Source organism: Strix aluco, chromosome 4 (genome assembly GCF_031877795.1).
Source record: "Strix aluco isolate bStrAlu1 chromosome 4, bStrAlu1.hap1, whole genome shotgun sequence".
NCBI lineage: Eukaryota > Metazoa > Chordata > Aves > Strigiformes > Strigidae > Strix > Strix aluco.
The window spans coordinates 99,048,962-99,073,370 of NC_133934.1; the positions used below are offsets into that span (position 1 = coordinate 99,048,962).

Sequence of the window (24,409 nt, forward strand, 5' to 3'; positions counted from 1 at the left end):
TGCACCACTGTTAATATGCTTAGGTGGCTGATCAGAGCACAGCTTTGAACAAACCAAGTGGGTTAGTCACAAACATTTTTCTGTACAGTGAACACAGTAAGTCACTTTGTGATCACACAGTACAAGCCACATTCCTAACTTCTAATTCTGCTCGTTTACTACTAAAGATATGTATTCATAAGCTTATTGCATATTAGTATGACTGTCTTGAGACAGCTCAAGGCAGGCTGTATATTCCACATTAAAGGAATAATTCCAGAACTATTTAGCGGGGGTTGGTTTGTTTATTTTATTTTTGGTTTAAATCAGCATTCATGTGCCATTGGCAACGAAACCACACCACCACCCTTTGTAGAAAAAGATAAGCAATGCAGAAGGATATGAGGAGAGGAATGTCCTAGAAAAAACGCAAGGTTCACAATATTTCACAAACCTGAACCTCAGTAACCTCTCCTATCCTTACTTCTACTTACTGCTCTATTTTACAACATCGCTACATGCCAAAATGGACCCCAAGAGACTTATAGCTGAAGACAAGGCAAACAACGCTCTTATTTTTCTCTTTACAAAGGGAGTAGGAAGAAAAGTAGGGAAAGACAGGAAGAAAAAAAACCCTGTATGACTGTGAGCTTCGGCCTCTTCCCAACTTTCCCATTAAAATCTATTTCATATATTCCATTGACTTAATTATTTTTTGAGAATTTACACTTAAACGTGTATCTTATCTTTCCAGATACCTTTTGAATTGCGAAAGAATGCCTGACTCACAAATCAGTTGTAAAAGAGCTCAATTTCTGTTTTCTAGAAGTGTTCAAACTCACCCGATTAGGGTCTATACCATTGACCTGGCGAAGCTGCTCGAGCATCCACTGCGTTCTCCTGACAAAAGATGTAGAGCCTTCAAATTGCTTCACCTTCGTAATAGATGCTTGAGCTGGTTTCTTGTTTGTCACTGAACATATAACAGAAAAAACATATAACTGAAACGGGCTTAATGTTTTAGAAACATGCCATTTAGTTCACTGTATCAGTAGTTGGTTTGCTGGTGTATTTTCTATAATGTCTCACAAAGTAAACACATGTCACTGATTCTGACAGTAGAACACATTCCCCTTCCTGGATAACATACTAAAAAGCACATTCCTCATTGTCAGAATGGTGGTACAATGCCAGACAAGCATTATACTACTCAAAATTAGATATATTCTAGCCATTATCGGCTTAAGATGCCAACACCCTGTAAAAAACAGAACTAAACCGAAGGTCTTTCCATCTGCATTCCACATTCTATTAAAATAGTACAGAACAGAAAAAAAAAAAACCAACGTAGTATCAGAAGGTAGCAGCAAAACTAGATCAGAACAATTAATGAAATGCGAAGACTAGATATTAGTAAGAAGTGAGATTAAAGATTCATTGATTGCTCAATGGCCTATACACCCAAGCCTAAATATCAATAAAACAGAGGTGACAGGCATCCTATCCATAGTTACATCGTGTATACAGGTTCTGCTTTTACTTCAAGTTTACACACGACTGAGTGGGAAATGAATTCAAAAGTTACATGAGCAGGCCACCAACTTATGTCCCTACCTTCCACAAATTCACCATTTCTAATATTTACTCACGTCTTTTTTGTCAAGAACAGTGATCGCTTTAGTAGACTCTATAGCGTTACATGAAGTTTCACATATTTTCTACAAAGCAGTACTAATAGAAGGCTATCTAACAGTGGCTCAAGTTTTGAGATCTGCAGATTATTCTCTTTCCATGCAAACCAGGCAATAATCTACTGCTGAATGAGCCATGTATTAAAAAGAAAAAATTGTGCACACTATACATAAGCCACATATAGAATTAACCCTAGTAGCACTGCAAAACAAAGCATTCAAAACTAGGAACCACTAGACACAACAATTATGTAACCAAACGCTATTTTTTTCCTCTCAGTATCTCATGGATAATCAATTACGAGATATGTAGCCTTAAACTTTAATACAGCAAATTTCTCACTTCTCTGGAGTCTTCTACATGACATACATTCTAGTGCTCTTGAAAACAAGGCTCACCATTTCAAGGTGAAAATATCAAAATCTACATATATGATAGTTAAACACTAAATGTCTCATCTCAACATCTCCATAAATTGGCTCATTTGACATATGCAAAATCTAATTCCCCAAACTTCTCTGTACAGCACTTTTAATAATCAATGAACAGCAGCTTTGTCTTCAGCTGGAGCTGTTAGTGCACTGTACTTCAGCAAAAGAAGTGACTAAACTTTGGCAACTCTTAAAAATGGCTATTGGTGATCAACTATAAAAACATCTTGACTAGATGACTCTTTCTATACCATCCACCACACAGTAACTCTGGGAGAGGCCAAGAGGGCTCCTTTTCTACAGAAGAGGGAGTCTTGGGTATCTCAGGGTCTTGGGTATCTCAGTTGTCTTAGGCAGACATTTAGTCTCAAGGTAGCTGATGTGATCCACTTGGAAAAATGGCAGTTCCCCCTTTAGGTCTCACACTTCTAATTACTGCGCACAGCCAAACAGATCTAGTTGCATGTCACCTTTCATGTCTTGTTATTTTAGGAAAAAGCTAGCATTTCTAGAATATTCAAAACAACAGCTACCCACAAACCCAGCAAACATGCTTTAAAACCTTCATTTAGTCCACGACAGCTTGACAGTAGTATGGCAGTCATTACAACTCTGTGAAACCCTTTGGCAGCTGGGAAAACCAAACTCACTAGCTGCTCATTATGTTGCTTTGCAAACTAGAGCACTTCCACACAAGCCACTGAGTGGGTGTTACCTTGCAAGCATGTAAGAAGTCTTTTCTTAAATGTGAAAATAATTTGAAGCAATTACATGTTCCTAGCCATAGTCCCTCTCTGACAAGTCATTCAAATGTGTTTGCTAAAGTCTTCCACAATTATTATCTACCTTAAATATTTTCTTTTATTAAGTTATGCTTCAATTTTAGGTGGCGGTTTTTGTTTGCTCTGGGGTTTCTTTGTGTGGATTTTTTTTTTTTTTTTTTGGTAACAGTACTTAACATTATGCTTCAAAATATGAAGCTGTAGTAGTGTGGAAAAACATATTTATTTGGAACCCATCAATAGATGGTAGTTCCATATGGTATTTCTGTGTGTCAGATGCAAGTAAATAAAATTTTTCATTTCTATTTATTTATTTTTTAAAGGAACATACAGTTATTGGTAAAGTAAGAAAGAATGTGTGAGAAGTCTGCTACAGCAATTTATGATGGAAGACATCATGAGGTTTGGTTTTGGTGTTTGTCTTTTTTTTTTTTTTACACACTAGATTAACATACAACCAAAAGTGCTGAGTCAGAACCAGCACCATTTCTTCTGGCATTGAAGACATTAACCATTTTGCATTATAAATAAAAATAAATTACAGTATTAAGTTTCAAAGAGGTTGTTAAAACTTGAGAGGCACGTATTTAAGTGAAATACTCTTTCAAAAGCAGATCAGAGAATATGAGGCAGAAACAGTCAGATCAGAATTAGCTTTAAAGAATGCTATGACAGTCAGGAAAGTCACTATTCTCATCATTTGGAACACATAGAAACAAATGTATTTGAATTCCAGACCTCAGCTAGAATCAAGTACCATGTGCATGTCTCGCATCTTAAGCAGCAAATCAATACAGCTCATCACAGAATGCTAAGGGAAACTGAAGTCATAGTCCAACTTCATCTCATCTGAAGTCCAGAATATATTTTATTTTTTCAGTCTTCTAAAGTATCCTTACTTGAATGGAAAAGATAAAATAATGAAAAATGGTTAATTCCTTAAATACCTACCCAAGCCTTGAGAAGCAGTCTGAAAGCTCTAAACCACCACACTATGAAATTTTATTTATTCATTACCAGATTTGAAATGCATATTTAAAAAGCAATGTCTGTCATTCAAGTCTTGACTGTGGATATCTGTGTTTGTTTTGGATGTTCTTTAAATTTGGATCTGTGTATTTAATAACTCAAACTCTAGGTAATTAGGAATCTTATGACAAATGGCTTGACTGACTCACAAAATTTGTAGTCACATTGCAGTCTATGTCTACAGTAGTTAGTTCAGTCATTCAGTGCCTAAGGGAGAAATTAAAAAATACAAAGTCTTGAAGCAGGCAGTGACTGCTGCAATTGTTCACATTCTAATAATAATGGGGTAGGAGTGGCTGGAGAGCTGCCAGTCAGAGAGGGACCTGGGGGTGTTGATTGACAGCCGGCTGAACATGAGCCAGCAGTGTGCCCAGGTGGCCAAGAAGGCCAATGGTATCCTGGCTTGTATCAGAAATAGCGTGGCCAGCAGGGACGGGGAGGTGATCTTACTACCCATGTACTTGGCACTGGTGAGGCCACACCTTGGTTACTGTGTTCAGTTTTGGGCTTCTCATTACAAAAATGACATTGAATTTCTCGAGCAGGTCCAAAGAAGGGCAACGAAGCTGGTGAAGGGTCTGGAGGACAGGTCTTATGAGGAGCGGCTGAGGGAACTGGGGTTGTTTAGTCTGGAGAAGAGGAAGCTGAGGGGAGATCTCATCGCCCTCCACAACTACCTGAAAGGAGGTTGCAGAGAGATAGGGATGAGTCTCTTGAACCAAGTAATAAGCAATAGAACAAGAGGTAATGGCCTCAAGTTGCACCAGGGAAGGTTTAGACTAGATATTAGGAAGCATTTCTTTACAGAACGGGTTGTTGGGCATTGGAATGGGCTGCCCAGGGAGGTGGTGGAGTCCCCATCCCTGGAGGTGTTTAAGAGTAGGGTTGACATAGCGCTGAGGGATATGGTGTAGCTGGGAACTGTCAGTGTTAGGTTAATGGTTGGACTAGATGATCTTCAAGGTCCTTTCCAGCCTAGATGATTCTGTGATTCTGTAATTTTTTTTACCTGGGCACTGCACAGATTAATCACTTAAGCAGCCTTAACTTTTACTGTTATTCTGTCACTAGCTCTTGAGGAAAAAAAATAAAATAGCATAAAAGAAGTAAGATCACTCAAAAAATTACTTTCATCTATGAAATTATTTCATTTGTGAAAGTGACAGACTCATTCCTGAATGGGCCTGAAGAAGTCTACTGAAGGCATTGGCTATCTGTGTAGTTCCATCCAAAACTATTCATCAATTTAATGTTCGATCAGTATAATCTATCTGTATGTCAAATCCTGTACAGTGGATACTCAACCCTCAAGTCACAAATAATCAATGATGCGAAGTTCAAGGTGGCTGTTAATAATTAATGATGGAAACAAGCTTTAGAATAGACTCAAGACAGTCTAAAGCCTTTTAGAAAAAGATCTCTGATGAAGAAAAAGTTGAACTCAGTATCATCGCTGTGTGATGTGATTTCATGGTCATTGTATCTAGAGCTTAATCATTCCTACCTTCTTCTAGAAACGTTGCCCTAAAGCAAAACTCTTCTTTTCACAGTGAGAGTAAGTCTAAAAACAGCCAGGAGTTTCCCAAAGAGCTTTTGATTCAGTCAGAATAAAGAGAGCAGATTTCAAAGCAGTAGCACATTCTAATTTAAAATATTATTTAATATCTGATACAGATTTTATTACAAAATAGATAAAATTATGTATTAGTATTTCTGGTAGAAATGCATCTTTTTTTCAAGCCAGTTCTTAAGGAAAAAAAGTTATGAATAGATTGTGACCGAGATAATTACTTCTCTATACTTTCCAGTTTTCCAGAGTTACATATTGAAAAGCTGTCTTCTCCCTCCAGACTTCTGCTTGTGCAATTACATCTAATTCTCACTCTGCAAGTCCCTTCACTCCCAGTCACCAAGAAAACAACTTGCAAAAAGCTGACTAAAATCCTGACAGTCACATACACAGTCCTAGTAAGCTATGGCTACCAGTTAGGCTGATGATCTGCAGTTTCTGACCGTCAAAAAAATAGTGACTTTTTTGTTTCTTTGACCAATTTCTACTCAATTCTGCAACATGTTTGAATTTGGTATTCAGAGGACATAGCACAAGTAATTTATGGAAATGCCTCAGAAATTTGCAGAAACTCAGGACAGATTTCTTTCTTGCAAATGTCATAAAGTACAAAGGCTGAAAGAAAAGACAGTATCAACAAGATATCTACAAGGCCTGACCCTCATTTGCTATTCTCACCTATACCATTTCAAAGCAAAAGTCAAGAAAACAAGACTTGGTTCCTCTACCACTAGTAGCTCTTCCTTCTGTCACAAGAACCATCTTACAATTGTTTTCCTCCACATTTCAAAATTTTACTCTCCCTGTTTTATTCCCAGTGAGGAAATGGGCACTAGGCAGGGGTAGGGACACTAAGTAACAGACCCCTCATCCCTTATGATAGTAGAAGCCTGTATTATTGCTGTTGTGCAATGCTCCAAGGTAGTTTGAAGTACTACTGTTCAGGCCACATAGTCCTATAAGCAAAGTATGGTCCTGGCAAGCAACTTCCAGAATTTCCTAAAGCAACTTTCCAACGGTCAAAGGAAGCTGAGGATTAAGTAAGATAGAGCAAATGAGTACATTCTGACTTGCTTAGGTATTAAAGAATTAGGACCAGATACATGAAACTGTCTTAGTATACCATGTAGATTTCAGGAAAACTATTTCCATTCTGCTTCACATGATGGTTGTGAGCTTTGCTGTCTATCAACTCCAGCTTTGAGTTTGAACATCAAAACTTGTGGTGTTTCATGTTTTTTCAGAGAAGTTTCAACTAAATACTGATTTAATGTGGAGTCTAAATTAATTCTAGAACTTGAAGCCTTCCCACTGTGGCCATGCAACTGCTACCTCCTGTAACCTTCGTACCTGCCATGGTTCTTAGACCTCAGCTATCTATAATACAAAGAGATGCTCTGAGAAGACAGTGCTAATAAGAACCCAGATTTACGCTGCCACCTCCAGGATTAATTTTAGGTACAGACAAAAAAGGGTATGTTTGCAGTAGAAGACTGCTAGACTCATTGAAAATAAAGAAAAGCAGCTGAAACTGGTGCAGGTTTAAATTACCACTTGCTAGTCAAGGCATGCCAGGTGTCAAAATGTCTGATAAGTTAAGGCTTGACTTCTCAGAATTGCATTTCCTACTTTTGCCCATATTTCCTCTTTCCTTTGACAATGCTGCTTTCTCACCATCTGGGATCAAAGGAGCTGAAAGCAGGGAGAAGCTGCACAGCTCCCACCTTTTCTACTTGCCAAATAGGACAAGGGGATGTCAGTGGCCCTAAATACACAGCAGTTTAACCAGAAATGAATTCCTTCTGTTTCTTTTGTCACAGCATAATGTTTTGACATCAAATTGGAAAACACAAAGAGAAGCTTTCAGATACAACATAGGCATGCTAGTCATAATCTAACACGTTTTCTTCCCAGAGCCCTTCCCAATAGTTCAAATAACAAACACTCTGCATCATCTGCCTGCTTAAATCAGCATCTACTGCATTACTGTCTGTAACAAGTTGCCAGCCTCACTCTCATTGCTTTCCAGACAAAAATGTAGGAAATATATATTTCTTAATTAAGGTTTATTCACTGATTATTCAAAATAGTTTTAAGTAGTTTTTTTTCTTTCTACATAAAGATAACTTGCATCTGCTGAATAGTAAACCAAAAATCAAGTACTAAAAAAATCAGTTACTCTGAAAATTCATATTAAAGTATGTGATAAATTCCCAAGATGACAGACTAGACAAAACAGTTTTCTGGTGTCTTTAAATAAAAAAAAAAAAAAGAAAAATTGCTTTGGGTTGCAATGAAAAACTTATTTTCATGTGTAAGACACATAAAGTGCTATAAGCCTGAAGTGAGAGATTATTTTCCAAATATACCACGGAATGCATTAATAACAAAACTGCTGCTTATAGCGCCTTGCTCTTCAGTTTTTGCACCTAGTTTTCCATTATATTTACTTTTCAGAATGCCATGTAAATACATGTCCTTAAAAATAGTTTTCATGCCTATTCAAAAAACTTTAAGTCCCCATCATACTATACACATTAGTCCTTACAGTTTCTTGACAGACTCATTTTTTCATTCCTATAAAATTATTAAAGCTAGAAAGATAGAACTATTGCAGTTATAAATAGCTTGTTTAAATTACTCTTCATATACTACAGCAATATAGTTTGAGGTATTGATACCAAAGCAACTGCTTTTCATATTGGCATGGTTATAGAGACAGATGCAGTTAACAGTGGAAAGAATGGCATACTTCATTTTATAGCCCGAGAGAAAGCTTCTGCTTATCTGCAAATATTTGGAAAGGAATCTTATTAAACACACATTCACTTCCAGAATGATGACTGAACTTCCAGGTTTTGTTGGAATTGCTTTTACTATTCTATATTGCAAAGCAGCCAACTTTCAAACTTCTATCACCTCCTCCTTCCTGCATACAGTCAGCTGCATTTGAAGACTCGAGATACTTCTAGTCAAATATAGCAAATTTGAGTTGTGTATATGGTTTTAGTTAAAACCTAGTTGAGAGAACAGGATGGTGCTCTGACAGATCTACCAAGGTACTGTTACTGCAGAGGAAGATAACGGGTATTCCAGCCAGGTCCCAGGGAAGAGGGATGACTTCCTCACAACCCAGGGATCAAAGTCTTAATCAGAGACCTGTTAATCAGCACAGAGCTCCTGCTGATCCTGGCCTAGAGCATTTCACATTAGTAGTTCACCTTTTCCTGGGATGGTAGAGCCTCACCTCTTAACTAGAAGGTATTTGGTGACTGAGAATTTCAGCCCACCATAGCATGTGCCCTTCTGTATTATTCTGGATCATCTACAGCTTCAATCTTCTTTGCTCTATTTTCCTTAAAAGGAAGGCAGCATCCTACACAGACTTTGCTGAACAGGATACTTTAAATAGTCTTGTAAGCATTTACACACACTTCAGAAAATCCCACTTCAATCTAGTTTCGAAATCAAGGCTCAAGATACAGACCACACTGAATATCTGTGTGGGTGGCTTGAGATACTCCTTTTATCACTTCTGGTCACTTCAGCACCCGCAACTATGGAGAACCAGTTAAAGTCAATATCACAAATGTATTTCTAAACTTAGTAAGTGAAATTTGGCATAATTCCCGTACAAGTTAACAGATGTGCATCCGCATGCAGAGAGTACACTAGGAATTACCTCACCAGCCTGAAAACAATGTTTGAAATTCACAGCAAGTGTCCTGAGGGGCAGGAAGAGGCTCTGGAAAATTAAAGTTTGAATTTGTTACTCAGTAACTCATAAAAAGTGTGGTATTATGAAAGAGTTCCCCATTTCTAAGTTTGCTTAGGTAACCTGACGGACTTCAGGTTCTGGATCTAACTGGCCAATGACTTTTAAGATCCTACAATTTAAAATGACCCTGTTGTAACAGGATAGTGTTTACTGGAGCTTTTAAACTGACTTATAAAACTGTGCTGTTTTCTTGATGTACTGAATCAATGACCTAAAATATAGTAGACGAGACTACTAGTACAGAAAATACTTTGACACAGCAGATGCAAGAAAGTACTATTACATCTGTTCAGCACAAAATCCCTAGCTTTTACTATACAACAGCTGAAGTCAGAACAGCAGTGCACAAATTATTCCATATTCTTACGGCTCAAACTTTCAGATGGACAGAATTGTACAAAACCCTTCATGTTCACATGTGGCATAACAACATCCAGGTCTCAATATAAGCAACTAAAAAAGGCTGGTAGATTTTGACGACTTCAGATTATGAAGAAATTAAAACACACACACCCCCAACAAAAACCCCAGAAACACATCTGTGGGGAAGTATTGGAGGTGATAAAAGGAGAGGCCAAGCAGGATGAAAAACAAGTGGGCTAACAGCTGCCATCCCAAATTATCATACGTTATTTTAACTGAAGCCAATTATTTAAATCCTATCCATTCAACAAAACCCAGCATCTGAACTTATCAGATACTGAATATCTGAATCAGATACAGATATCTGAACCTATCAGATAAGCGAGGCCACACCTGTTTTGAGCTCCTCACTACAAAAAGGACATTGAATTACTCGAGCAGGTCCAAAGAAGGGCAACGAAGCTGGTGAAGGGTCTGGAGCACATGTCGTACGAGGAGCGGCTGAGGGAACTGGGGTTGTTTAGTCTGGAGAAGAGGAAGCTGAGGGGAGACCTCATCGCCCTCCACAACTACCTGAAAGGAGGTTGCAGAGAGATGGGGATGAGTCTCTTGAACCAAGTAACAAGCGATAGGACAAGAGGGAATGGCCTCAAGTTGCGCCAGGGAAGGTTTAGACTGGATATCAGGAAGCATTTCTTTACAGAACAGGTTGTTAGGTGTTGGAATGGGCTGCCCAGGGAGGTGGTGGAGTCCCCATCCCTGGAGGTGTTTAAGAGTTGGGCTGACATAGCGCTGAGGGATATGGTGTAGCTGGGAACTGTCAGTGTTAGGTTAATGGTTGGACTAGATGATCTTCAAGGTCTTTTCCAACCTAGATGATTCTGTGATTCTCTGAAGTACTCTACCCCCAGTATATCACCCACAACACATTTATTCAGCAGAAGTCACATCCAGCCTTTCTTGCAGCTTATCACTGGAAGTGCAATAATTGCTATGAAGGGACATTTTTACATGCTGATGTTTTTTTACTGTCCGAATTATTTTCTGCAGACAACTAAAATGAAATACAGCAACACATACATTTCAGGTAGTATTGAGCTTGAAATGTAAAAGTAGGAAAAAAGTCTCTAAAGTATGTCTATTCTGAATATTTTCAACTCGATTTAAGTTCATAAAATAAGACTACCAGTACTACTGTTATTCGATCTGGGAGAATGCTCAAGTGATGTGTCTTACACAAATACACAGAATATTTTACATATCAGCAGGTCCCATCTCTATCCTACATATCCAGTAGTAGTCCAGAGTAATTTGGTTTATTTCATACATATACATGTATGAAGAACAGACTTTTGAAATGCAATCTTACCCCTCCAATTTTTTGGCTGCTCTAAAAAATGTGAATGCAACAAATTAAGTGTCATTTAGATGAGGTGCTGGGGGATATGGTGTAGGGGAGAACTTTGTAGAGTAGGGCTGATGGTTGGACTCGATGATCCAAAGGGTCTTTTCCAACCTGAATGATTCTATGATTCTATGAAATTAACTTTAGACCCCAATTTTCACAAATTTACATATTAAACACTATCAAAGCAGTTTATAGGCAAGACCAAAAACCTCCATGAGACAGAATCCTGTGCAGTGTTTTATGGATAGTTCAGCAGACTGCACCCTTGTCACACTTTCAATGCCCATCATGCTTCTGGAAATCTGTTCTCTGCCCATCTGCAACCAAGGTTTTCAATGCTCTTGCACACTGAGTTCAGTGGTTAAGTCCTCTTTTTCATAGACCCATAGAATGGTTTGGGTTGGAAAGGACCTTAAAGACCATCTAAAGCCCCATCCAACCTGGCCTTGAACACTTCCAAAGAGGAAGCATGCACAACTTCTCTAGGCAACCTGTTCCAGTGCCTCATCACCCTCACAGTAAAGAATTTCCTCATTTTATCTAATCTAAATCTACCCTCTTGCAGTTTAAAACTGTTACCCCTCATCCTATCACTACTCTCCCTGATAAAGAGTCCCTCCCCATCTCTCCTGTAGCCCCCTTTAAGTACTGGAAGGCCGCTATAAGGTCTTCCCTTTTCAATGGCATCAACCAAGTATTCTTGACATAACCCACAAAATAAACAGAGACTTTCTTAAACCTTCATAAATATTCCATACAGCTTCAGTTATTTGAAGGGGCACAGCATGGTCTCTTGTCCAGATGTTCACTAGTATTTCCATGTCCTGTTCAACAACAGCATTTCAGGCTCAGAAGTCACCTCCACTTATTTGTATGCCAATTTGGTTTGCAAAGCACTTTGAGACCATGTGAGTATTATTTAAAGTTTTGAAATCTTTAAGCATATGAATTGTGATCTGAAAACCAAATGAAACTGAGACCCTAAGGAGGCTAACTTAAAAAGTAATAAAACCAATCCATTTTACAGAAATAAGTGTCTTGCTGAACTGGGACCCAACCCTTAGGTTCTGTATTTACACTCCATTCTTTTCCACTATGCTTTATTCTCCTGCTCCATTTTACATTTGTACAATGATAGCATTTCTCAAATGCCTTTTTTTCTTTCAACTATTGATTTATTGCAGCTACCCAGTGAGCTTGTTTCACTTTGTGAACAAGATGCCGGCAAAGTGCCTAGAAACTGAAGTGTATGTATACTTTGCTACTTTTACTATACCAATGCTTACTTACAGACTGATCCATCGAAAGGCCCTACCACAATAAACCAAGAGCAGCCACAAGCAACACCAAAAGAATGAGAGTGACAAACACTGAACAACTAATTACAGCTCTAAAAACAAGGACAAATAAACAGGAAGAAAGAAACATGGTAGAATACTTAATAAATAGTTATATTTTGGTTCCCTTTCTTTTTAGACAGCAAAACAGAAAAAAAAAAAAGAGCCTAATTCAGTTCCCCTCTGTCTCCCTGGCTGTGCAGTCCAAAATAATCAACATGATCCTGATCTCACTGATGGCACATGCATTAAAAGGAGGTGTGATTTTGTGGGAAAGAAATCATTAGCTGCTTAAATCCTACAAGAGTAGGTCAGTGAATAAGGTATGTCTGTCTTCCATTGTCACACTGAAAGGTTGTAAAGAAAGTGTGAAATAAAAGTATTTACAGTATGAAAAAAGGAAAAGCAGTCTTCTACTACTGGTATGCAAACAAACAAAAAAGCCCCCACCACAAACTCTAGAACTCTTGTGTATTTGTTAATACACAATTTATATTAAACATATATGCAAGACATTTGTAACAGTTACTTCATAACATTAGTGAAATTAACAGCAAAACAAATGTGTACTTCATGTTATAAGAGATAATTTTCAGAACTCCAGGATTACAGCACACCACCATTGCACCTGAATGCATTTCAGTAGGACCATCTGAATGGATTTTTTATTTTTCCCCCCTTAACACAGCAAGTATCAATTGCTGATTCATTGGGTCAGTATTCTCAGACAAGTAAAACCAATGCAGAAAGACCTTTGTGAATACACTTCAACTGTGTAAAGGTATATTTTCTCAATCTTTGAACAGACACTGAAATCTGAGTATCTTAGCTTCACAGATTTTACCCATGTTATAAACAGTCTTTCATTTTTCTTAACACTTGGATCCTAGGTACATTCACAGAACAAACATATCCAGTAGGAATATATCCCTCATTAGACTCTGTAGAAATATATTTGAACTGCAAGAGAAGTTTTCATTTTATATTCTACATTACAAATTTTGCACCTGCAGTGTACTAGATTTTATTTGAAGACGCTATGTGTAGATAGCATTCAGTTACTATAGGTAGTATTCTAAGTTACATGACGTATGAAATACTGCATACAGTTCCTTTTATTAACATAAAAGATTTCACTATAAGGGACCAGAGCAGAAACTGAAAAGCAAATACTTAGCGTGTGCATTGTTACTATTATTATTACTACCAAAGCCCTCTGCAAAGCACTGAATCTCAGAGCACCTCTGCAAAATGTGCTTCTTTTAACTCAAATAGTTTTATTAAAATACAACTACTCTCATCTGCCATCGCACAATCTTGCAATGCTAAGATTGAAAATTTGACTTAAATGGTAGTTCTCATATTTACTATTCTTAAAGAAAACTCTCGAAAGTATCAGTAGTTCCTCTTTACCAAGGAAAAGTCTACCATTTCCAACCATGGAGCTTTCCTAGCCTTTAAAGAAGAAAAAACCCCAGAAACCCAGGTAAAAAGTTGTTGTAGAGAGTAAGTCAAACAGGTTTAACAGTAGAAGAAAAGCATGTACATTGTTAGCAAATTTTTATTTCTCCAACTTAATCACTCTCCTTAAATGAGGCCACAGCAATCAAGGACTGAGCTACACCTCCTTGAAGAATAATTTTAAAAGGTACTCCACCAAAGAAAGGTCCATCAGGCAACATTTTGTGATGGGAGAGAATTGACCACAGGTAGGTCTCACTTTGATATGCAATTAGGGGACAGCTGAAGGACTTCCCTAACAGCTTCCATATCCCCGAACATAAGACTACATAACCAGTACAAGTTTGAAGTGAAGATCACCTTCGTAAATTGGAAGTTTACCTAAGCCATCTCTTCAAAACTTAACATAAGAGGCTAACTGTCCCAAGTCCAAGTGATTTATGATGATGTACTTAAATAACTGAATATTTTGAAAATGTATTTTGAAGAGGTACATTCTCAGACTGGTCAACTGAACAAAAGCTGAATATCTAAAATCATAGATACAAGACATCACAGTAGAATGAATTATATGAAAATATCCAGTATGTTGTCAGAAAAGCCAAAAGCTACTGTGGCAGACTTTCTCCAGCTTTCCTCCATGACCTCTCAGTAAGTCAGTTACGAGTGTCTGTATTTGTGCTTCCTCATACATAGGTCTAAGAAACCTCAGAGAAATTTTTTGTAGTTCTCTTCATCAAGGATCTTACTGACTTCAGAAACTTTCTGCAGGCTTATTAAATCTACTAGATTTAATGTGATTAGGTGTAGATTTAATCTAATTTAAACTAGTAGATTTAATCTATGCTATTTAATATGGTATAGTATGATGAATAGCAGGTGATCAAACTGGTATTCAGTCAATCTGCTATTTCCATTTCCTAAAAGGTTCACTGAAATGGGTAATTTCCAGGCAGAAAAACACAAGTAAAAAGATAAAGGATAAAGTTTACCTTATTACTTACCATGCAACATTTGGGTACATCTAACTGAACTACCTTTCTCATTACATTTGTGTGTGGGCATGCATACAAAGGTAGGACTAAACATCTCAAGTGCATGCCACCAGCTTTTTTTCTCACCAACTCTTTTTTTTCAGTTTGTGTTTTTTTCCATTTGAAGGAGGCCTATTGATTTATATCTTAAAATGCATAGCTCCTTATGTTACAGGATTAATTACTGCTATTTCATAGGCATACTTCTTACAGGAATATACTCTGGTCCTTACAGGCCCCAAATTTTCTGCCCAGTAGTGTGGAAGACTGTGCTCTTCTCTTTAATTGTAACTCAATTAAATGAAATTTGGCTTCAGATTTTATCTCTCAGCTGTGAAACTATGAAAACCTAAACTGAATGTGCCCCTGGCTATTACTTTACATATGAAATTTCAAACCAAAGAAAAACTTGGACACAGTTTTAAGATACAATTGATGAGTCATGCTTAATGAGAAAAATAGATACCCCACAGACATAAAAATGTCTCAAAAAAAATCTAGAAATAACTCTACACATTTTAAATAGAAAATAGTATCCTAAAAACCTTTTAATGATTTACTATGCTAATGTAGCATTGATTTTTAATTTGCAGTAACACTTTACTGCTTATAATAGCTTTTCTTTTGTGAAAATTTTTCCTTTGAAAATTACCCTGAAAAAAAAATCTATACTGCCAGTGTTACAAAAGGAGTTTTCTTCATTAACTTATTTTAGAGCACAAAAAATGACTGACTTAACCTTATTTCTTTGCATGTTATAGATCCTCATAGCAAGAGGCCTTTGCAACTTATTTTTCTACTGTATACACAATGTACTGCGCTATGAGGACAACATCCTTTTCATTACATTTCATAAAACCAAAAACAACTGTTAACATTCCGCACCTCAATTACTGTGTTCAGTTTTGGGCCCCTCACTACAAAAAGGACATTGAATTACTCGAGCAGGTCCAGAGAAGGGCAACGAAGCTGGTGAAGGGTCTGGAGCACATGTCGTATGAGGAGCGGCTGAGGGAACTGGGGTTGTTTAGTCTGGAGAAGAGGAGGCTGAGGGGAGACCTCATCACCCTCTACAGCTACCTGAAAGGAGGTTGCTGAGAGATGGGGATGAGTCTCTTGAACCAAGTAACAAGCAATAGGACAAGAGGGAATGGCCTCAAGTTGCACCAGGAAAGGTTTAGACTGGATATTAGGAAGCATTTCTTTACAGAACGGGTTGTTAGGTGTTGGAATGGGCTGCCCAGGGAGGTGGTGGAGTCCCCATCTCTGGAGGTGTTTAAGAGTCGGGTTGACATAGCACTGAGGGATATGGTGTAGTTGGGAACTGTCAGTGTTAGGTTAATGGTTGGACGAGACGATCTACAAGGTCTTTTCCAACCTAGATGATTCTGTGACACTTTTCAGGTTAACAGATGTTCACTAAAGGCTTCTAAACACTGTAATCCTACCAAAACAGATACAGAGTAGAGAAGAAAGACTAACAGAACAGACCCACAGGCCATGAAATAGTTTTTGACACATTAAGTGGTACATGAAGAGGCCAGACCTAAAGTTATAGCTGAAAAGTGAAGCCAAAAGAGAAAAGATATTTCAGTCTGGAAACATTTTAAAGTTTCATTTTGGGTTCCAGATCAATACTGAAATGTTATTTAACAAGTCTGTATAGATTGCACTAGTTTTGTCCATTATCTGTAAATGCTCACAATAGAAACTACTGCAGACATACGTTCCAATTTCCCTCTACAAAGTATCAATTATCATCAAGTCACAAAGCCCCCAACAAACAAAAAGACAAAAAAATATTTTTAAAATATAAGGACCCCAAAAGCAAAAATCTCACTGATACCGTAAATAAGTTAAGTCCAAAGAACTGATTAAAAAATGAAGTCAGAACTTTCAAAAAGTTATTTTTATACTATGCATTAGTGGTCACCACTCAATTTAAGATAAAGAGGAGGCATTCAGTAGCATAGCACCCAAATGCTATAGTATGCACTACTTTCAACTGCGAAAGACAATTTTGATACTGTCTAGCAGATTTTACTGACATGTCATTTTTTTCTGAAATATTAAAAACAGTGACTCTCTCCTGCCTCCAAAGATGGAACCACAAAAGTCCTTCTCCTTCACAGGGCAAGAAATTAGCCACTATTTTCAGCACTTCCCATATATAGACTAAAACACAAGACCTTGGTTTTTAGAGGTTGAATGACAGAATCAGAAGATAATCAGTGAAGCTTACACCACAAGAGCTGCAAAAGACGACATCAACATTCATGTTTTATGAACTGACTTGGCCTTTTGAAGGGTGATTAATCATCCCTACACAGGGCCATTGAACTAATGAGTCGGGTCCTCTCAGTTAAACTCTATGGACAGGGAATGCATACTAATGCTTGGTTTGAAACAGATCAGCAGATTAACATTTGAATACTATCTTATCTAAACTTGGTCTGCTGTAGCACACTTCATGGAAAAATAGATAGACAAAACCTCTTCCTCAGGAAAGTATAAAACACACCAAAACTGTTACATATCTAGCCCATGCATCCGCTTTGCAAAACAAAACAACAAAAAACCCCAAACTAGAAATAAACTAGAATAAAAGCATGTCTGTTAAAAGCACTACTGCTTGCCTTTGTTTTTAAAAACTATCTGAACAGTAGGATTTTATCTGTCCAAGTAGATAATTATGAATCACTTGGTTGGAAGTGTGTTTTGCATGATTGAATTGGATCAGTTTCCTACAAGAAAACAGCCACTGAAAGTATAAATTAATTGACAGTACACAAAGGATAAGTTAAAGGACACTCACACACAGAGGATAGAGTATTTTCTTCAAAGCAATATCCATAGCGTTCCCAGACACAGTACACTAACATCAGTCTTTGAGAGAGAAAAAACAATTATTTTCTTTTGCAAAGTGTGTGTATGAGTAACACATTTATATTTATAGCCAAATTAAAACCAGGTGGGAGGAAAAAAAAATGTTCCTCAGATCCTGATTTCCTCTACATTCAGAGGTTAAAACTAAAGATATTTTGAAGCAGAAAATTGCAACAGTTTGAAAATTCTTGAAAGGAGAAAAAAAAGCAACACAAAGATAAAGAACAGGCATGAAACATGAAGAAACTATAGAGCACAGAAATCAAGAATCTTAAATATTTAAAATAGCTTCACTGTCTAGCAAGAGTTACACAACTAGGACACTCAATAGTTTGAACTTGTGTCAGCAGGTGTGCCCCCTTAGCTCACAGTCATGCTGTGATGGTTGGTACAAGAGCTATAAAAGAGTGGAGGTACCTGCCGTCTTGGTGGGTGGTCATACAGAGGACATTAGTACTACTGCAATCAAATTAACAGGGTCATTCCCACAAACAGTCATATAACAGGAAAGGAAAAATACAATGCTACAATAGTGCAAAAAAGCCCTAAATCATGGTAGTATCTGGAAGCCAAACAATTCCCCAAACCAGGAGAAATACAGTAGGATCACTTTAAACTCAAAATAGCTACGATAAATCTGTGTGTCAAAAAAATGCTGCAAAAAACCCCAATCTGCATTTCACCAAACGTCTCCTTACAGAAAAACACTGTCTGAACATAAAGACAGCTGATACTACAAGCACCACTAACACCATGCAGATTTGTTCCTACTGTTGTCACTATGTATTAATTGCACAATGCAATGAGAGAGATTTATTTTAAAATGGATGAACTGCTTGTTATGTCTCCCTGTACTTAATTCTTCTGACTGAGTTTTAGCTTCTTTGTGGTAAGAAATGAGGTGCAGACCAGCATACAATCAGGCAAATTTGGTACCTGGCAAGACTGCTAAGATGTGAAAAAACGCAACTAATTCCAGTGAGTTTTTTTTAAAAGCCTATACTTGAAGTTATGATCTCTAAAACACAACCACCTCAAGAGATGCACAACCTGTAAACTGAAATCTGACAGTGTAGCTTTCTTGTCTCATGACTGATTTTTTCAGTCCTTTGCAGTGCATTGGAGATAACAGTATGGATAACCTATACCTCGCCAGTGTTTTACAAGAAGCCTCTGGCAACATGCTTGATATGGAAAATGCATTTGGTTTCTTCTAGCCAAACACTAGAAGAATCAAACAAGACCAAATGAAAATAATTATTCTGACTTCTTTAAATGAAGTCCCTAAATGAAACTACTTCTTGTGTCTACAATAATCTAGCAAAAAGGCTCAGTACACTTGCTGCAGAAGTCATCAGAAAATCAGTAATTTGTATTCACTTTCATACATCTATTGCAGCACTTAACCTGAAGGAAAACATATTAGGTCCACCCATTCTACGCTAAGGTACAAAAACACACCAGATAAAACCACATCCAACCAATAGTTACAAAATGAATACGTAACAGCCATTGTTGAAAAGTAAAGTAAGATTCAAATATCAACTTTAATAAATAAGACTTTACTGTGGATTTCCTCATGAGGGAGACTAATCTGGGAAGTTAAAATCAAATGCAATTTCTGTCACAGCATGATATTGTTACAATCTGCCACACTTCACTGCTAAATTTTGGAAAAGATAATCAACAAACTTACGACCGAGCGGTGATACTTTTGGCAATGCTAATCAGGAGCAAGGATAAAATCAGTTCAGGTTTTATCTTGATAGAATCTTCCCTCTCTCACAAAATGTCTTGCATTTACCAGCATCCTAGTTCTTATGCAATGTACTTGTCATTAAAAGCAAAGTTAATTCAGGACTAATAGATATCTCCAAACTCAATCTTCAGGGAAAAAAATGTCCACTGGTATCAGTGACAGCCTTAGGAAGCACCCAGCACGTTCATAAAGAGATTTATAATCTAAATCTAATATTTTCCTCTTCCTTCAGAAAAGTTTTTTTGCTTGCCCCAATTCCATTATGAAGCTTTAAAGAAGCTCCTGTTGTACACAGCACTCAGATTCCCAAAACATGTGTGATCTCATGACAGACTGGAATTTGTCTAAACACACTGAAGTTGCTCCACTGCTGCCTGCTTGTTTATACAACTCAGAATCACAGAACTGAAACAGACCTCTCAAGGTCATCTAGTCAAACCCCTGCTCAAAACAGGGCAAACATTAACATTCAGCAAGGTGGCTCAGTGGCAAAACATAGCAAAACTAAGTGCATAACTTCACTTCCCCATAGCAATTTTTTTTTTTTCCTTTTCCCTTTTAACAGATTGTGATTTCCCTGATTGTGACTTGTCACATTTGCCTCCTAGTTTTCTACTGTACACATCTAAGAAGAATGTAGTTCTACCTTCTCTACAGCCATGAAACATTTAGGGAGAGGAAGGCTGTAATTAGATCCCCCCTGGCCTTGTTTTCTTTTGATCTTTTCTAAACAAAACCAGTTTCCTCAGTCTCTCCTCCTGTCATATACTACAGCTTACACATATACTACAGTTAACTTGTGCTAGACTCTGAAGTCTAACAGTATGCACCTTACACTAGGATGCTGAAGAAGGTTTCCAATGCAGTCCCATATGCCCAGCAGAGGAGACTAATCACTCCTGCTGATCTGCAGGCTACACTCCTGCTAATAGCATCTTCACTGCTGCAAGGGTGGTCCACTCACCCCTATCCAGCCTGTCTTTACCACAAGGCTGCTCCTAACTCAACTAGCCAGTCTCCAGCCCGAGCAGTGGATTATTCCAGCCCAGGTGTTGGACTTTCCGTTTGTCTTGGTTGAATGTCATGATGTTCCTGTCATCTCATTCCCCCATCTAGAGTCAGCTTATTAAAAGTCCTGTCTCCCTCCTCGCATAATGATTACTGTCCTCCAATTTGGCATCTCTTGCAAACCTGAGGGAAGCACAGCACATCCCGTTGTCCTGAGCAGACAAGGACATGAACTAGGATCAGCGCCAGGACCAGCCTCTGCACCATTCCACCAGCAGCTGGCCAGTTAAGACTCTGAACCACTGAGGAGACACAGAATCACATCTTTGAGCCCTGCGGTCCTCCCAGCTCCTCCTCTCACCTCACAGTTCATCTCTCCAATCCAAATTACCCTATCTGCTTGCAAGGGTGGAAAGGCAGAGCATTGTACTATGCTTCTACATGACTAGCACTGTACTACACTTCTACATGACTATGTCCCCATATGATAACTGAGTGATATTACATTTACTTCAGGATTTAAATTACATTACAAGCATCAATACATCGATTTACTGTTGTAATGCTGAACAGTAAGCTATAGATCAGTCTTTTGATGTCGATTTTCTGTAATACATAACTTTTACCCTCACCAATACTCTACTTTAGCATTACTTAATTATTGAAGACTCAGGGCCTAACACTTAAAATCAGACCAATTATATAATGGCAAACATAGTGTCTAAGGGTCTAGCACTGAGCAGATTTGCAAATGAAATTTGATTTGCAAATTTCAATTTAACTAATGTTTACATAAACTTATAGTGAAAGCTTGAACAGACTAAAAATACATAGAAATTACAGACCTATTACTCAGAAATAATGTTACCATTCAACTTAACTGCCCTCTTACTTGGTGTCAACATTCTCTTCTGACCAAATTCTATATTCTTAACATTTATGTCTCAGTCATTTTTAGTGTGCTAACTAGTCTGTAAAAGCTGCAAGCACTTTAAAGTGAGGGAATTAAGTAAAAGAAAAAACCCACAATATTTTTAACAAATTACCCATTCCTCCACTTTTCCCCATTCAAATTTAAATTCACATTAAGAAACAGAAGAATCTCCAAACAGCAGGACTGGAATTTCAACATATAGCTAACCAATTCCTATTTTTCTTGTATGAAATTTATTACTACGCAAGTTACATGCATTTTTGTATTTGACTTTTTAAACTTTTTTTTTTTTGGCTTGGTTATGACTTTTTGAAGTTTCTTTCTTATTCTATGCTTTATATACCCCTAAACCAGACAATTCCCATATTGAAAGGAAAGCTCCTATGTCTAATCTGATATTGTACATATAACAGCATTTGCTTGGGTTTCCTGTTCTCAAATACAAAGTATTAATACATTCTATTATTCTAAGCCCCATCGCTTGTAAATTTGCTGTTAATAGCTTCTTCCTACTGCATAGTCCAGAGCCAAAAATCATCAGGAGTGTTAGTTTGTCTGCTGCCTAGTTTATGAAGGCTATCCTGTAATTACCCTGTTAAGTGTCATCCATAAATACTCATTGATAAAACCAGTTAAAAGGTGCAGCACAGAAGAAAATATATCTGCTGTCCTTACTGTAAATCGCCTAGTTTCAATGTATCAACGTGTTTCTCAAGGGCTTGAAACTACATTGAAATTTGTTATTTAAGATGTGGACAGAATGGCCTTGAACTTGAACTACAGTAGTGGTAGTAATAACTCCACAGCTTTTTCAATTTCCTTAAGACTTTACCCTGTGTGAAATAAAATTCTTTCAAAGCTTGCTGAAAGTCTTAAAACATATTAGACCTTTATAGCCAGAAACACCAATAACTAGCCATCTTCTCCTCAAAAGACAAGTCTTTTTAAAATAAAAATGTCCAATATAAAATTATTTTAGAAAAATTATAAAAAAATGCAGTTGCATTTGTTAACTTATTAATAGCTGTAGACAAACCAAAAAAGTGGGACTGTGTCCTAAGTGATGCATTTGCAAATCAAACCAGTGTCACTGCAATACACACACTTGTATTCAGCTTTGGCAATTCAGAAAGTAAATTCTGAACATTTGTCAAAAGTTACATTAAAGCACCTCACTAAAATATTCCCTGAAGTATTCTGCTTATGCTACATAAATTAAGAATATATTTTAGAAGATATTTACAGATTTTAACACTTCCTATGCTTCTTCGTTGCGAATCTCTGTACTTAAGACATACCTGCAAGTGTACAAATGTATAAAGTTAAGTAGACTCTCTCCCAGCTTTTTATATTCTTTCAACAGTCTAAAAATAGCCTTTCCAACAACAGCATCATAAAGTACCTCCTTCACCTCCTATTAGTAACACTACATATTTTCTTTGCAGATTAGAAGAGATTCCCTGGTAAATCAATTAGTGTTACAGATCTTAAGTTTATGCAAGAAAAAAAGTTACTGCAAAGCAGCCTTTGAAATTACATTCGCCGTGTGATATCAGGATAAACTAAGTACTTAAATCATAAAATTCAGAACATTATTTACAGGTATTGACTTATTAGTTTAAAAGCATAAGAAAGAAAATGGTATACTTACAGATCAGTGACAGGCATAGCTACACTTTTTAATATAACATTCAGAAACTGTATGACGAGAGCTGACCAAGAAAACAAGGGTCAAAACTTCCTAAAAAAAGATCCTCCTTAACAGTAGATTTTGTCACTAAACTCATGCTTCAACAGCTTTGTCCAGTGATTTCAAGTGATTTACACTACCAAAATGACCTCTCAAAAGTATTAATTTTAGTGAATAAAGCTTTTATAATTCCACAAAAACAATACAGCAGCCTTAACTCAGATTTACTTTAAAGAATTAAAATACCATGAAAAGATAAGCTTTGCTTTTATTAGGATAGTGATATACCAAAAGTGACTTACGAAAAGATACCCTATTTTACTGAGAACTTTATCACTTATTGAAGACAAAAGACATGAAGTCCCTCTCCATGAACTGTGGTATATCATGCAGTTTGTTCAGCTGGTCAACAGGCTGTCAAGAGGGTATAAGTCCCAGTCCAACCTCAACTTAAATATATGGCCTTTAAGTTCACCCATCAGCTGATGCAAATCAATACAAATCCTCTGATGACCGTCTATATTGAGGACTTAAGATGAGATGTTTTACAGATTTATTAAGCAACAGGACAACAGCAAAGTTCTGCCAAGGCAAGAGAACCAACTTCAGTATCACCAGCGGTCCCAGATGGTGGTTTCTCAGATTTATTAAGAATCCTCATATATTTAAAAATAAAAAGTCCTGGAGAACACTGTAACAGGACGCTTAGTAGATAAATGTAAGCATTACAAGCAGAAAACATTTTCCATCCGAATCTTTCTAGACTGTTTTAATGCCTAAGTACCACTTAAAGAGTTGAACCAGGACTTAATCCAGAGAATAAGCTACTTCACACGTAAGCCATAGAATGGCTATTTCTAATAAAGTCTAAGATTTAGGAAGGAGCTAGAAAATATATTAGTGAGTATAATGACGTGTTCACCCTCTCCTTAACTTCGCCCTCCAAGTACTCATTATTAGTCAGTATCAAAGAAATTGCAGCTAGATGGATCATTCTCAGTATAGCTGTTACAGACTAACCAGTCACAGACAAAGTAACCTTACAGACCAGCACCGACTAAGCTATTCAGTCAAAACCCACTATTAAAACCTGTTGAATCATGCATTTCTTTGCAAGTTACCAAATGCTTAGCTGACTGAGGAAAAACCAACAAAGAACACTGCAAGAATTATTTCTCAGCTGCCTTCTGTGACGTCCTTAAAGCACTTAAATGGCTAAAGCAAGCTGCTGAGCAGTGAAAAGAATACTTTAAGTCTAAAGCATATTG

The 24,409-nt window shown here is 37.3% G+C and overlaps 1 protein-coding gene across 3 annotated transcripts in view; it reads right to left on the bottom strand.

The window, feature by feature from the left end:
* STXBP6 (syntaxin binding protein 6) overlaps window positions 1–24,409 on the bottom strand; it is a 128,441-nt gene that overhangs the window by 33,123 nt on the left and 70,909 nt on the right. For all 3 annotated transcript variants that reach the window (XM_074824530.1, XM_074824531.1, XM_074824532.1), the window contains exon 3: window positions 822–952. In XM_074824530.1, the coding sequence (XP_074680631.1) occupies window positions 822–952 (131 nt within the window). The remainder of the gene's footprint in view (window positions 1–821; window positions 953–24,409) is intronic.